General features: G+C 34.9%; 1 protein-coding gene across 10 annotated transcripts in view; it reads right to left on the bottom strand.

Annotated features, from left to right (window-relative positions):
- The window catches only part of DMD (dystrophin), a gene marked incomplete at its 5' end in the record, with an annotated part of 1,168,120 nt that overhangs the window by 251,568 nt on the left and 899,180 nt on the right, over positions 1-17,372 (bottom strand). For all 10 annotated transcript variants that reach the window (XM_083855614.1, XM_083855615.1, XM_083855618.1 and 7 more), the window contains 2 exons: positions 8,050-8,204; positions 15,189-15,400. In XM_083855614.1, the coding sequence (XP_083711740.1) occupies positions 8,050-8,204; positions 15,189-15,400 (367 nt within the window). The remainder of the gene's footprint in view (positions 1-8,049; positions 8,205-15,188; positions 15,401-17,372) is intronic.

Raw genomic sequence — 17,372 nt, 5'->3', positions numbered from 1 at the left:
CTCTTGTGCCACTGATCCTTATCAGGAATAATGGGGACTTGTTATTTGCTGATTTATTTGTGACTTTATATAAAAACATGTGACTGAAATTTCAGTCATAGCTAAACAACAGCCACACAAAAAAGGCAAGCACTACTGTTGTCAACTTGAAGCATTTGGTGGTAACTTCCAAAGAGAAAGTAAGCATTTAATAGCAGACTGAATTATCCTCAGTTTCAAGCATGACTGACAAGCCAATGAGGGGAAATCTTAAACTGCCTGCACAGCAGCTGAAGAAATACAAAAATACAGGGAAAACAACAGGGTGTGTGGGGGGGAAGCTATCACAAGAATAACAATGCAAACAAAACATGACAACTAAGGTCAAATTCCTTTTCCTGGCACTCTGCTAGTCCATCAGCTTTATTAATTTCTGTTCAGTTTGTTTTAAAGGACATGAAGCCTGATAAGAAGTCTATTGAGGGGACTGGAAAGACATTAATTTGTTCTATGATCTTTGGATGAGAGCAATAATCAGTTTGCTATACTTTGTTAATTTATCTACAGACTAATAGGAAATAGATTTAAGGTTAGATTTTCAGGGCACAGAGCATTAGCTTCTATTCTTGTTCAAACAGGAACTAAAATTTTCTAGTTACTTCAGAAAATCTCACCTTTAAGAGAAATAACAACACTTTTGTCTTAATTTTCTAATGGAATGGGAACAAAAATTGACATTTCTGTTCTTTCACAAATCAAACTCATTCTTCCTTAGTACCTTGCTCCTCCTTCATCTCCTGCATATGCAAAAGAGGAAGATTTTTGAAATAGAGCATTTCTTTGCTATGCCCCCATTAAGATTCAGTTATGATTCAAGTCTGGCCACAAAACTGCTCTCCCTTTAGAATTCTATTCCATAAACTAATGATTTTGTCCAATTGAATTTCCCTTTAACACCTGAACTGTCCTCGTTTTCAACAGAAAGGAGTAAAGAGCATTTAACACACAGCAATTATGGACAAAGAAACAGAATTTTGTTTTAATCAAGACCAAAACAAAAATCAAGGATGAGGAAAAAGAAAGTGAAATAGCAAGTGTCTGAGCAGTAAAGAATGGATCTTCTAAATGAGTTTCCTTCTTAGTTTCTGTTGGTAACTTTCTAACACTATTGGAAACTGGCCTCACTGCAAGATACCAGTCCAACTGTCCTTTTTAATTGTGTACAATTAAAGCATTAACACTGGATAACAGTTAGAGCATAGTGCTAGTAACACCAAGGTTGTGGGTTCCATCCCATATAAGAGTTGGACTGGATGATCTTTGTGGGTACCACACCTCAGAATATTCTGTGATTCTGTGATTTAAAACCCAAAACAACTAATCTCTCAATGAGGTAATTTATGATGTCTAGAAATCTGAGCAAATCCTTTGTGGAACAGACAGAAACAGCAACACTTTTTGCTGTGAGGTCGTTTTTGTTTGTCTGTGGGAGGACTTAGCAGACCTACAGATGATCTATTGCCTCTCTGGAAGAGAGAAAGGTACTAGACTATGTATAGTCAAGTGGTGGGAAAATTTAGTTTCTTTAGACTCATGCTAAAAGTTTTAAGTCACAAGGATCCATAGATCCTTTTGTCAAATACTGCATCACCGATGCTACTCTCTCCTGAAATAACTCAAGAACTCTTTACTTTTTATAATCATAAAAGACTTTCTCAAAAATCACAGGAATATGTTTGCAAAGGTGGAAATGATGAATCACACAGTATTCTGGGTAACATTGCCTTTTCAGTGCATCCTACCAGCATTTTGAAGGCATATCCAAGACTATCCTCTCAAAAATTAAACCAAAAACATTCACTGCCACCAATTGAATTCTCATCTTGGATCTGATGTCAGCACTGCACAAAGAAGTGCTGTCAGCTGAGTGGAGAACTAAGATAAAACTAGAATATAAGCAGCTAAGATGAGTTTCTAGATCTCCTGATTATATGAGCTTCATACGGCAGCTTCATTTACTTCTTTTTGCAATTCTTTTTCTTCTATGTGATGAAATGTCATCATTCTGAGGGATATCATGAAGAAAAAATATCAAAGCATTGTTAACTGATGTCATTACTGGTAAGACTGATATTATATTTTGTACCTAAATATTTGTTTGAGATTATAGGCAGTTAGTAGAATGTCTTTCAAATACATTACCTCTCTTTTATCTATTATCATACAATAATCCCTCTGCACCAAATGGTTTTTAGGTGTGCTTTTAAAAATGGATATATTAAGAAATGATGTAAGTAAAACATAAACAAAAAAACATAAATTAAAATCAAAGCATCTAACCTTGCCATTCTCACCCTTCTTATAGCTGTTGTCTGAGGATTTAAAATAAAGGTGGAATGGAACAAAGACAGCAAAAAATACTTAAATCTCTTTTAGGAAGACAACCTTTATGTAATTTAAAGATATCTATATTCTAAACACAAAAGGCTTAACATTTTTCATCACAAGCAACAAATATAAAGGGGTTCTTTTAGAGTTTACTGACTCTGCTGAAGAGTAACTTCTGAGAAGTTTGTAGTGCTTTACTGAAAAATTATTTTCATGAAAACAAAAGGCTTCTTATGCCCATTTCTCTAATAAGAAAGACATGAGGACCCTGTATAAAATTCAGACTTTTCAGAATGTTTCCAGATTAAATGCTTTTTTGAAAACTTTTCCGCCTTATTAAAAGTAATAGTCAACAGAGATACATTAGTTCTTTAGAATAAATATGTTGACATATAAAATTATTTGGTTCTTGACATAATCTCAACTGTGATACCTCAGACTGCAGACATTAATTTTCATTTAGTGTGACCAGTTTTACTGATGAACTAAAAGTATTTAAGTCCTTGACGATTTCATACCAAGAGAAGTTCTCAAAGGCAGCAGCTGACAAACATCTAGACTGAGAATTCTTCTTTAAACAGTGCAGACAACAAAGATAAATGTATTATCAACACCTCTCACAAAACAAAAGAACTGCCCTACAATTATAATATTTTCCACCAGACTTTGCAATTTTAAATTAGAATCCATTGCTAAACTGGTGTAAATAACAAGTTTCAGCATAGCATGTTCACTGGAAAGAAGCAGTCTCCATGTCTACTTTCTTTGAGCCTGGCAAAATTATATTGAAAATCAATCAATAAATCACCACAGCATGATGATAAAAATGAAAATTATCATAGTATTTTTTAGGGGAAAAAATAAACTTACATCAGAAAATGACAATTTTCATCTTCATCTAAAGTCATATTTGCAAGGATTTCTTGCTCACACCCCCATGAATGCAGGTCTATAGCCAGGACAACAACTGCAGGCACAGATGTGTAAACAGACTGCTCAAATAAACAAGATTCCCATGGCCACAAAGTCTGCCTGCACAGAGAATTGTTGGAGCTGCTCATACTTATGGTTCTATACAGATTCTAGGAATGTGAACCAAGCTTCAAAACAGCAGGAGAATGGAAAGGGAAAGGAGGAGTTTGCTTGGAGACTGTGAATTCTTTGCTGCTTGACTTGAGCAGTCCAAGCCAAAATGAGCAAATAAGCTTTTCAGAGATGGCTCCTAGATACAGTCTAGATACTGGAACCAACTATGAATCTTCAGTATAAATCAACAAAATTCACACTTCTGGCTGCAGCTGCTGTGTAGATGCAGTTTTTCTCACCCAGAATGCAATACAACTGTAAAGCAAATGTGATTACTTCCACAAGTGACGTAAAGTAGTGTTAGGACAGGTACATTATATTAAGAAAACCTGTCTCCAGGAGAATGATTGAGCTCTTTCTGTGCAGGTAACAAAATTATGCTTACAAAATTCTTGTACAGGTAAAGTTTATATTCCAATATTTGTATCTTTATAGCAAGCAAGAGCTGATTAGGAATAGTTTGCTGCTGAAAGACCAAATCTAGGTTATGACCTTTTTAACACTTAGAATTACTCGTTTATTATGCATTTACATATTAAGGAAGTATGCATTATTTTGTACTGTTTATGTCCTTAGTTTGTCTGGCCATTTACATTTTATACTGTCCAGCTGACTCAAAATCCAGGTGTTTATACAACTGGCTGCATTAGAGAGTTAACACCATTCTTGGTGTTAACACGGGACTTGGTGCCTCAGGTCTTTCAAACACGTTTAGAAACACATCTCCTTGCCTCTCCTCACACTGATTTTTCACTGTTCATACCTTGCAGTGGGGAAAAGAAAGTTACTTTTTATGTTTAGATTGTGGTGTGTCCTCTATATTGTCTCAGGAGCCAAAAAAGCACCTTGAACAGTGAAAGCTCCCAACACCTATTGTGTGGCCTGAGCTCCACTGAGCTTGGCCACAGGAACTGGTGGGTGATGAGAATATTTGAAGATGTCTATTGCACAGCAGTGGTTTGGAATCCTAAAAAATTCTCAGGGTATGTTATGCAATTATTTTCATAATACACACTCCATTTAAGAAAGACCTAAGTCCATTTTTAGCTTAATATTTAAGCTAATGATATTTAACACATTTTTTGGATTCACAGGGAAGAAAAATAAAAGCAACTGTTGATGTTTTTGTGTGGTAATTCACATAAAATGTTTGTTTACACCAAAGAAGGATGCAACATAATATTACCGTAACAAACATTTTTTATACAGTAGATTTCTAATGTTTGCTTTGATCATTACCCTTTTTCCCCTCTTGAGAAAACTTCAGTTCATCTGTTAAAATTTATTTTTGTTAATGCAAGCTATAGAGATCTTAAGCTTTAATTGCTTCAGCTTAAATAATATGGCTATTTCTTGGAAAGTCAATGCTTCTAGAGAAGAAGAGGCCTGTTTACAAGTCAGTCTGGCTTTCGCCCAAGTGATCAGTTCATGTGCTTTTTAGTGTATCTTTGCAGTATCAACAACAAAAGTAAAAACTAAAAATTAAAAATTGTCAAGCAAAAAAAAAAAAAGGAAACAACCATCATGCATTCACCAGCTTGTCTCTTAAAGGACTTAGAGAGGGACTGGTTATAGCTCAATGCTATAAAGCACAACAGTAAGGCAAAGGGTAAACACAGCAATCAGCTGCAAATCTACTTAAGCAAAACAAAACACAAGCTAGCAGATGTTGCCTTAATGACTGAAGCACTTGCCTTGGCAACTATTACCAACAGACAAAGTGGAATTTTACCACTCCTTGCCTGCCTGTTGATTTAGTAAACTGGTTATGGAAAAGCAGGTTTCATATTTTTTTTACACTGACACACAATACTGATATTAATGACAGGTTTAAGGAAAACCAGTTCAAAACAATGTAAGCAACTCTTAGATATAATTTTTAAAGGAAAATATTCACAAAATTAACTAGTGAATTTCCAGAGCCCAGTTAATATTTAGACCAGTTAACTCAGCAATACAGAGGGAGAAAGCAAAATCTTCAGCTGAATATTTTGTCTTTGCACTTAAGATATACATAAAAAGTGATAAAACTGCTTGTAAAATACTGGAGAAATGGTCAAGAACATAATCTGGAGTCTATTTCTGCTATCACTGTGAGGTGACCAAGTCATCAGAGCAATATTCATTGTCTAGATGAAAATAACACACACAGATATATCTGCAATCATTGCATACATATCTGAGTGGAAAGTAGCCTTTCTTGGAGACTGTGACATAACAATTCACATCTCCATTCTACTGAGTAAATATTCTCTTACAGTTCAAAAGATCCCCCAAACCATAACACCCTCCCCTTTTCTTTATTTCTCTATGCAATAACCTGAAAGCTGAAGAGTTGAAGCATAGAAGGAGGGCAAATATCCAAAGTGAACCCCCCCTCCCCGCCCAAAAAACCAGAACAAATTGGCATTTAAGTCATCCAAAGGCCATGGATTTCATTATCACTTTCTGCAGTGTTTTTAAACAGTAGCTGTTTAACAAAGGAAACACAGAATGATATAGGTTTGAAAAGACATGTGACATCAAGTCAAACTTTATCCCAATTGTTTCCAAACCCACCTCTAAACCATGTTCCTAAGTGTCACATCCACATGGCTTTAAATCCCTCTGGAAATCCAGGATATTTTTTCAAGACCTCAGTCAGGAGCTGCTGCATGAGCAAAATGCCTGACTAGTGCTTCAAAGAAACCTAAAAAATTTACACGTGCAGAAAATTTTCCAAGTAAAAGTCTTATTCTGACTTGATGCCTTAGTAGGTCCATACTCATCAGTGTCTCACAAAAGACTAACAAAAATATGATCCAGCCCTTACAGAGACTTATCAACTACAGTTTGCATCGTGCCTCTTTTTCAAGTTCCCAAATCATGAGAAGTGTTACAAAAGTCTTATACAAAACATTAAATTAAAAATATATTAGGAGTGTAACAACATCATGCAATCAAAAACTAGGATACTCGTTTCACAGTTCTTATATTTATTCCTATCCTTTTGTACTTCTTAAAGGGAAATGTCAAGTCAGTCACCTAAGCAGGTCTCTTCTTAAACATAAAATATTTACTATAGTAATTCATCTAACATGTCTGTGCGTTTTATAGAAGCTTGCAAGGAACGTGTTTTGAAGAATTTGTACTCTCTCTTAGCCCAGTACTTGGCAGAGTCCATGCAAGAATGGCAATTCTCACCCTTGGGCAACATTAGACACACCTTAGCTTGTGCCTGAGGCATTAACAGATTTAAAAATGCACCCTTACCTACAATTAATACACACATACCCTGGGCTTCTCACCAAGCAGGGTTGTGGTTCTAAAGACAGACAAAAGCACTTTCCTTTGGTTCTCACATCTAATCCTTTTGAGCTGTTGGTTGTAGCTACTCATGGGGAATGGTTTTGAGCATTAGACTCCCAGCCTTTCTCATTCAGCAATAAACTGTCCTCCCAAACCTCCTTCTCAGGCCAAAGTGAGAAACACATTATTCAATAAAAATACAGCTACTTCTGACAAAGCTAAAATGGTTATTACTATAACAGGAGAAATGCAAGCAGGTATAAATGAAATGTTTATACTAAAATCTCAGTTTAGTTAAAAATAAAAAGCTTTCAAATTATTGTGTGCCTTTCTTTTAGTGGACATCAAGAGTATCCCTTCTCTCATTTGAACTGGTCTTAAGTCAGTTATAAGTTTGCTTCAGAAAAATGCTCCTAAAGTGATGTTCATACCAACATCAAACTAAACAAAAAAGTGACATCAAACTTCTGTAGTCATCAGTGATTTAAGTAACTGCCATTATGCAAGAAGATCTACTGAATTTACTGCATATTAAGCTAAACTGACTTCTCTGGTCCTGTTCATAGAGTTTAATTAAAAACATGTTAAGATCTAATTCATTTATAGTTTCAGTTATAAACTATAAAGCTTAATCCAAGATAGTGATTAAAACAAATTTCATATAATTTTTATATATCTAATCATATGAGAAATGACTTAGAACTCTTTTATTATTTTAAAGGAAGTAATTTTTACTGCAATAGGTTATAATCCTATAGATCGCATATTGGAGGATTCACAATTTCTTGGCAAGCTGCAAAAAATGCTTTTAATAAGAAATTGGTATATAAACCCAACACTGGAAGACTGCAAAATGTAATCATGAATGTGGTCAAGGATTTAATGAAAACTTTATTGACTAGAGATTTACTTCAAAGATAGAGGATAACATTTCTACTTTGAACCTGCTTCAATAGGATATATCTGTCCTTTTCAGATTTGGTTTATGAGTCAGAATTACTATTGTGATTGTGACGTGAAGGTAGTACAGATATACAAAATAAATTTAAATACTTGAAATATAACTTATCAGCTTAAGTTCGTTGGCAACTGTTTATAGCAGAGGAAAATTGGCAGGAAACTGAATTTTATTTGGCATAATCAAATGCTATTTTATAGACATATTTCCAAAAAATTCTACAGAAGAGTCATGATCACTACAGTCACACCAATTGCAAAAGTTACATCTTCTGTAATCTCCAACCACACATGGACAATGAATGTCAATGGAGAGTAACAACAAATCTAATAGCAGAATTTATAACCTACCTTTTATTAATGGCACCCCACGATGCATTAATGCTATCTGTCATCAGTTGTACATTTCTGGTGTCGTCTGTTGAATAATCACGGAGCAGCTTAAGAGCCATGTCATTTACCACATCTACATTTATTTGCCATTGTCGTATTTCTTTTGAAAATTGCTGAAGTAAAAAAGAGAAAGAAAGAATAATTCTCAGAGCAACATAAAATGATCACAATACATTATATGATTATTAGAAAAGGAGCTGAATAAATTACACCATGTGTGTAAAAAGAAGGGAAAAAAAAAACCAAACAAACTTAGATTTGCTGGAAATGAAAATCAGTTTTTCTAAATGTTTTAAATTCTTTTAGTCATAAGACCACAGGACTACTTCTAAACTCTGAGAGGACCAAGCAAACAACTTCTAAACGCTGGAAAAGACATGACAGCTCAAATTGATAACCACTGATTAGAATGTTGATTATTCTTTTCTGACACACAAATAGATGGATGCATTATTATGCATTATGGAAACTGATTATTTGTGACATTGAGTACTGAGGTAGAAAATATAGCATAATCATATATTCTGTTTAATTTTCTTTTTTATAATGTAAAATAATACTGATTTGAACAATTAATACCTGTGCTTTCATTGTTTTAAAAAATATAGTTCATTTTAGCAAATTGTTTATGTAATTAGTGCCATCTACTGGAACAGCACTAAATCTTCAATGCAGCAAAATACTACTGATAAACCTATCCATAGCTTTATAATGTTAATTTATGCTTAATGCTAAAAAGCTTTTAAAATTTTTGTCATTCTTTGTTTCCCCATTTCCTCTCCACTTTCTCCTCTTCTTCTTTCTTTCTTTCTTTCTTTCTTTCTTTCTTTCTTTCTCATCTCCTCTCCACCTAGGCCAGCTGCCTCACTGCAGAAGCAAGCCAGGAAATCCAGAGCAGTCACTCAGCCAGCAGCCAGCTCCCATGCATCTTTCCTGTTAGTCTTTCTCTCAGAGCAAATTTCCATATAAATGCACTGAAGCTGCGTATTTAATCCATAATGTGTAACAACAAAACCAAAGAGCAAAGTTAATTGATTGGCTACTTGTACTTTTGTACTAAACAGACTCCAACTAGCCAATAAAATGGACAATACAAGTTGAAAAACAGTTTGTAAATAGAAATAGTAAGTTGCATGTAAATGTTTGAAGATATTGACAACAAACAGTAAGACTAGACAGTCTTTATTGTTGTGCTTTAATACACACATTGGGAAATGCTTGTGAAGAAAAAAATAGCTTTTTTCCCTTCATTCTCCCAAAGCAGTATTCCTTTTGAAATCTTGTTTTGATTCAGATATAGAATTCCTCACACAGAGCTGAACTTAGATGTAATCCCTAGTGAAGGAGTCTAAATACTAAATAAAAATACATAAATTTTAAATAATTTATGCATTTATATTTTAATCTCAGAAGATCTGTAAACTGATTTTTATTACGATTGGGACTAAAATGCACTTGCTTTTTGACTAGAGTCCAAATGGAGTTTTGGAGAGGGGGCTTGATTTTCCCCCAAACTCTTATCTGTTAAAAGGCTACTTCAGCACCTCTAGGTTCCCTCTCTAATTTAAAACTGGAAACAGGTAATTCCCTCATTTCTTCTGCTCTTCCTTCATGAGAGGACAGGTCACTCCATTACTGTGCATCAGACAGCCTCAGGTACTACTACAGCATCTTGTTTTGAACAAGGGATCCTTTTTCCACTAACCAAACATTAGGAGGAGCCTACACACCCCTAATCCTGAAAACCATCTGAACATGTTATGGTTAAACTCACCTAAGATGAAGCTGTCTAGACAATTTTTAAAAGAAATTTCTCTTTGCTAAGTAAGGAGATAGACAGGAGACGTGATAATTTTGTGGAAAACACGACTATTTCTTTGAGGAAGATACAGGCAGGTGGTTGTTTTGGAAACAGTCTGCCAACTGAGCTCCTTCCCTGCCAGAATGATATACAATAAATATACAAATTTTAATATTTACATAAATATAATAATATATATACAAAATACTAAATAGTAAACAAATTCTACAGTAATTATAATTTCAATTTTGCAGATCTTATGTAGCAAGTATTTATTCTACATTTAGGTCTATCCATCTTTATTTTACCCCACCTTTTTCTTTGTTTAAAATTACACAGGCATGCAGGTAATTTTTACTCTCAGTCAAAGAATCACAGCAGACTGACTGTTCACTGCTTTATATAGAAAAGTTGCCATAACACTTTGCCTGCATTGTAAATTAATGGTCTGCAAACTTTACTTTGAAAATAAGATCGTTTTTGCCCAGACCCATGTGAATAAAATTGACCTAAAAGATTTGAAACCCTGTTTTATAATAAAATATGGGAAGATCCATTACAAGGTTATTTCCAAAAATGTTGTTCTCACCATTAAATTCAACATTATTCCATTAACTTCCTGACATTACAACACTAGGTCATCACTCAGGAAAGAAATGATGAATATAGATAGCTTTGGTGATGGCAACTATTTGTATTTTCTGTTTTACTGGAAATTGATGTGTAATTTTCCAACAGCTTTGAGGAGTGCATGCTTCAACTTCACTCTGTGTGCAGATACTGAGAACAAAATATTGCGAGTTTTACCTGAGTACAACGTTTTATGGGTTCAAGTTTTACCTGTCTATCCCACCAGAGGCCCAGACTGTCCTGGCTGCAATGTATACTTCAGAATTACATTTGTGATATTTGTTTTTTCTCTCTTTTCTCTTTTATATATTTAGACTTCCTTTATCTTTTAGCTACTTAAGACCACATTTGTTTTTTTCTTCTTTAAAGGAAAATGCTACATTACCTTAATTTCTTTCTGGCATTCTTTTTAAAGCATTCTCTTTGTTTTGCCTGTGTTATCACTGGAATTTGCTGAGTTTATTAAAAGGTTTAAAGAATTAAGGCTCTGCATTTATCATGTTACTTACTTATAAATTTATTTCTAATTTTTAATTAGAAGAAACTAGTTGATGCTATTACGAATACAGCCTGTGCAATTAAGAGCCCTTGATTAAAAACAAGTAATGAAATCAGAGCTGCACTTTCTTTTATCCCAGGATTGCCCAGTGGAACAAAATCAATGATGCACAGTAGTTCAGATATAGCAATAAATATGTAGGACATCATCAAGTTCTGTGTATGTATCACAAATCTGGAAAAACAGGCTGTCTTTCTGTCCTTTTTCTGTATATCTGTAGCATATTTTATTTATATACTTAATTTTTTTTTATTTTTTTAATCAAGGAATTCTAATTCAGTGTTTGCAACATTGTCAATAACATGAACTTGTAATTGTTTTACTGAAATCAACACAGTACACTGTCGTCCCTGGAATAATAGAACCCCATAAAATGCTGATTTTGTTCTTCATCTTGGTACACAGGGAATGGCAAAAGAGTCTCTAGTAAGAAACTGCAAGAAACTGACAAAGGCAAGCAAAGGAGCCTCAGCCTTATCCACAAATTCAGGACATAAAGTTCATACCCTTGGCTCTACCATGGAAGGCTGCCTGGCCTTTTGAGTCCCAACAGGGCAAGAGTGTAATCAGGCTGCTATTTAATTTCCTGTTTAGATGAAGAAATAAGAGGTCAGTGAAGGAAAGGAATGAAATGTTGTCTCCATCCTTCCTCTTCTTCACTTTGGCTATCCCAGGTGAAGTTGTATAGAGGGAGAAAAAATGCCTCACTAGCTCTTACCAAAGCAAGGAGCCAAGGACTGAACAGGCAATCCTGGCAGTTTGGTTTGGTTTGGGGTTTTCATGGGTTCTGATTTTTTTTTTCTCCTCTTTCAAACAGAAGCTCAGTAACCTATTAAGAAAAGGCTAGTTTTACACTACCTTGTGTTCTGATGACGTGGTGATGCAAGGAGTTGAGGTGTGATTGTGTACTATTTATACATCTACAACCTTCAGCCTGCTGAGTTAACCATCTGCAGTCATCACTCAATGAACAATAAAAACCAGGTCTTCATGGGTGAAGATTCTCATTGGCCAGATTGCCATATTCTGGTTCCCCACACCTAACACCAGCTTAGTACTTGAATACCCAATTGAAAAAATAGAAAGAAAAAAATGCTGTAATTCTCAGCAAATTAATCTGGACTAATTTCTGATTAAAATTAATAATATTTTAAATTATTAGATATAGTACCTGGTTACTATATCTTTTAAATGTCAGAGACAAAATTTTTAAATTATTTTAAAAACATGAATGGTCAAATACAAGCAAGTTTTAGTGTTTTGCTTTATGTTGGCATGGTAAAAAAAAAAATAAATCAAGAGACTAGTATTACTGAGTTTGCCATGCACTCATGTATTAGGATGGCCTAACAGAAATGTATTAACACAAGCACTGGTTAAAAGTTCCCATAGAGTAGAAGGGAACTTGCACATTTGTTCAGCTGTCTTCAGGCAGACCTACAATGTTTAACAAGCAATTCAGAAGGACACTTGGTAACTACTTTCCCACACCAAGCTATGTTGAGATACAAAGCTGACAAAATTAATAAGTCTGAAGAATTTATTAAGTCTTGCACTGACCTCTCTCTTTCCCTCAAAGCAAATGAATAGAAATTGCAGCTTCCTCTCCGTCAGTGTAACAGGAAGCCAAAAGACAGCCTACTAACTCTACATCTTCAGGGGACAACATCAAAATATATGTGTTTGGCACAGAAGCCTGGAAAGCATTTATTTTGGGAACTTGATGTATTTCTAGGTCTTTTAGTTTAGATAATGCTGTACAGCAGAAACATAAAGCTGCTAACTCAAAAAAAAAAAAAAAAAAAAAAAAAAAAAAAAAAAAAAAAAAAAAAAAAAAAAAAAAATTCCATTTTCCTTAAACTCCATGACCCCTTATTTCAAGCATGAACATAGCAGCTGATGCTGTCACATCTGAGAAACTTTGATGAAGGATTTGACACAATAGGAATTACTGGCAGACAAAGATAATTCCTCTAGGAAGGCTGGCACAGAAGAAACACAAAAAGGAGAAGGAAGAATAAGAAAATAAATTCCCCTGCCCCTCCTACTCTCCATTCTCTAAGACAGAGATGAATTTCTTCTAGACTTGAGGAAGGAAGGATAGGCAAAACCAAATAAATGCAAGTTAATAACCCCATAAGAGTAGAGCTTTTTGATGTTCATATCATTAGGAGGTCAGAAATTAAGATAGACTACCTGAGACACTGAAATTAAAATTATAGGCTAATGTCTGTAACTTGACACAACACATCCATCTCATTGGATCTAGACTGGTGGGAATGGCTGAGGATGCAGACAGCCCAGGTGCTTCTAAAGTGAGAGGCAAAAGAATCTGCAGGTCTCCAATCTCTTTATAGGTGGAGATGCATTTTCTGAATAAGTACATTATTATTCTTTCTCTAGAACTCTGGGGTTGGAGAAGAAGAATGGCATCTTCTTATTTCTCTCCATGGATAATGTTGATCTAAGCAACCTCATAATTTTTTTCATAAATCATACGCTCTTAGATGGACCTCATGTGAACTTCATATACTCTTGTAAAAAAAGTGGACAAAAATTCCATTTCTAAAACAACATTTTCAATTATTTTCCTAGTTAAGTAATTTGTTTTTGAAACATAAGACACTCCAATACTATGACATAGGACAGTGTTTGCATAGAACTCTTTTTTTGTTAATTGAGTCTTTGCAAATCTGAGACATTGACTATGTTGAAGTTTTCCTCTTTTTTAAACAAACATTGGGCAGAAGCCAGGACTGTATCTCTGCAGGAAGACAGTGACAAATGGGAGTCCTCTATGCTGAATGACAGTACTACACATGATCTATAACTCTTTCCAATACATTAGTGACTGATTGCCCTTGTTTACCATAATCTACCCTTCCCAAGCAATGACCCTTTCGGTACAATCTTAAATGAGAAAATCTTACCTCAGCTCAATCCTAAAACAATAGGCTGATGAACATTTTTGTGCTTCTAACAGGCAAGCAAAAGAAAAAAAAAAGCAAGTAAAAACCCCAACAGATTTTGCATCTACTTCTAAATGCAATAACTAACTGATGATAGAGATAACTGAACCAATCATGAAGTTCTATATATATTTTCTCTGGCAGCAAAAACAGTTGATGAGGACCTTACCCCACAAACTCTTCACAGCAGTTCATTACCATTCAGCTGTATAAATAGGAATGCTCTAAGTACACAAACTTGAACCAAAAATTGAGTGGTAGGAGTTAAAAAAAACCTACAAAAATCTAGTGGGCAGGACAGGAGAATATATCACAAAATACTTATGTAACTTTTCCCATAGAGGCAGGAGTCACCTTAAAAGGCTGATCGATTGGTTGGTTTCAATCTTGTTTTCCCCAACTATAAAATGAGATATTATTAATCTTGAACAGCTGTTCTCAAAATTTATTCATGAAGAATGTTACCAAAGTATGACTGTTTCCATTACACGAAATTTAAAAACTGATGCAACAGAGAATATTTTCTACCTGAGGTACAGCTCAGCTATATAAGTTAACACATTTAAGCACCATCATGTGTGCAACAATGCAACATGCATGCTAAAATGACAAGAGCAGCAATTTCAGGGTGGTTTTTTTCAGTTAATAACCCTGTCAAGGTTGAAGCTGGTGAGATTATCTCGTGGCAAATCTAAATGCTTGATTTCCAAAATATATCCATTTAGTTTGCTACAGTTGGGATTTTTTCCTGTTTTCTCAGCTACCTCCATAAAAACCTACACAATTTAATTAGCAGTGCAGACAACCATAGACAGCAATACCAACACTACAGGATTTCCCAGTCGGCAGTACCAGTGCTCTGAAGCTGCTGTCGAACAGTTAGGAAATACTTGTGCTAAAAAAGAAGGTATTCCTCCTGCAAGATCCACCAGCTATTTGTTATGACTGTTAAGACCAATTTCAAATTCAAGGAATATATGAGACATATTTTAGACTTTGCAGGTTAATTTCTTTCTAATTTGCTGTGGAAGATTTTTTGCAATGTACACTGCCCACAGTTAAAGGACAACAGTTAGAGGACATTTTCTTTAACAAGTTCGTTAACTCAAATGGAAATATTTTAATACTCAGTAGTGACCTTAAGTTCTGTGTTCTGCTTTTTCAAAGCTTCCACGGTGTAGGAAATTTCTTTCCATGACTCGAGCTTAGCTTTTGCTTTTTCAAGAACCTGCTCAGCTTCTCGTTTAGCTTCCAGCCACTGTGTTGAATCCTTCAGCATCTCTTGGAGCTGCTGTCTCCGGTTTTGGAGGTATCCATGCACTTCATCCCACTGGCTCTGTATCTTTTCAACTGGTGAAACACAAAGGAAACAAAAGCTGAAGTACTTAAAAGTTTTCTTTCTTTTTTATTTTTTTTTTAAATTCTTTTTTTAAAAGAGAGGGAAAGTTATATTAAAATCTTTCTAGAAATGACTATATCAGAAAACTTCCGTACTTGTAAATTGCAACTGCATTGAAGTTTAGTTCAACAGAAAAGAACAGATAAACTATTGTGGGCCACACAGTATGGCATTGTGACATACAGCATGTGTTTCAATGCATATGCAGCAAGAAATGACAGGTTCATGCCTCAAAAACCCATATGAAATAGGACCAAATTTGAGAAAAAATATCTGCAGTAATCCTTCATTCTTAAAAAATCAACACAAGAATTTTCTGAAGAACAAGTCCTTTAGGGACTAGAGTAATATTAGTTAAAGATTTATTGCAAGATATAATTAATGCGTGTACTTTCTTATTTCATTAAAGGAAATATTAACAAACTACAAAGGCTAAAGAACTTTCTCATATGCTCATGTTAAATATAAAATAACAATGAGCTTTATCCACTATTCGAAAGAAATGCAATTTCTGGAAACTTAAGAATCACTAAAATCACTGATAATAAGTGTTAGCTAGCATCCAGCACCAGGCTCATCCACAGTAGCATTAAAACACCAATAGACAGAGTTGTCCAAGCAGCTGAAGCTTGACACAATATAAACAAAAAACCCAAACTTCACAAACACGAAAACCTGTGCAGTGGATGAAGGAATAAGCATTTCATTCATACACACATATAAATATATATGTGTGTATATATATATATATATATATATATATATATATATATATATATACACACATAATTCCTAGAGATTAGTCAGCACAAAAATACGTTCTCAATACTTTCTTGAAGACTTCTTCACTACATTGCAAATTCACAGGCCTTGTAGGGAAGGTAACAGAGTACTCAGATAACAATTGAAATATTCATCGACTGGTAGTTCCAAGACTACATCTCTCACTGCAAGGCTGATTCCAGAATGGTGCAGCCTGAAGACCTGGATGAGAAATGCTTCAGCAGGGAAAAGAGATTTCTACCTATCAGTGCTTTTTCTTCTTCCAGAAGAAAGGAAAAAGATCTTTCCATAGACTCAGCTGAGGTTTAGAGAGAGAGAAGAAAACCTTTCAGCATTCCCTGCTGAAGCCTAGGGAGAAAAACTGAGTAAGCACACACAGCAGCATGTTTAAGTCAAAGGAAAAGCAAAAGGAACTGAAGAAACAGAACTGGAACACATAAAGCACCATCAGAGCACAGCAAGGGCAGCCTAAGGCACAAATGCTTAAATTTAATCTGAAGCAAATCTAAGCCCTTGTTTTAGGAAGTTGTATACTCATGTCACAAAACAACTCATTTCTGTGCCATCTCTGGGTGAGGATTTCTGATATAAGCTTTAGAATACACTTGAAAAAACAAAGAGGTTGTAGACTTCAGGAAAGGTGAATAACAGAAGTGAGCTGCTTGAGCAAAATCTCCCTGCTATGGCTACAGCATATGGCTCAAGGTTTGTGCTGGAGGCTTAGGGACAAAGACTGCCTAAACACCTTCCACAGTGTCACTGACAACAGCTGCCACCTATTTCTTGCAAATGATTAGCTGAGCTCCTTCCTCCTTTGACTCTGAGGAATTCATATCTTCCGATCTTTGGCAAACTGGAGATTTTGGTAGATTGCAAACAAGTACAACAGCTTGTTTGTGTCAGCTCTCTATGAAAAAGAAAGCACAAACTACAAAAATCCCACCTATTTTTTGTTTTATTGTAAGTTTCCTTGTTGGTGTAGGTAGTTCGGGGAATTTTTTGTTGTTGTTGTTGTTTTGTTCTGTTTTGTTTGTTTGTTTTTGGGTTTTTTTTTTTCAGAAGTGAGAGGATTAAGAAATTAATGAAAACTCTCTGCTTCAAAGGAAAGCTGGATCTACAGTTATATCAATTTTTCATAAG

Source organism: Zosterops lateralis (assembly GCF_965231275.1).
Source record: "Zosterops lateralis genome assembly, chromosome: 2".
Lineage (NCBI taxonomy): Eukaryota > Metazoa > Chordata > Aves > Passeriformes > Zosteropidae > Zosterops > Zosterops lateralis.
Note: the sequence above shows the minus strand (reverse complement) of the source record. Positions and strands in the feature narration are given on the sequence as shown.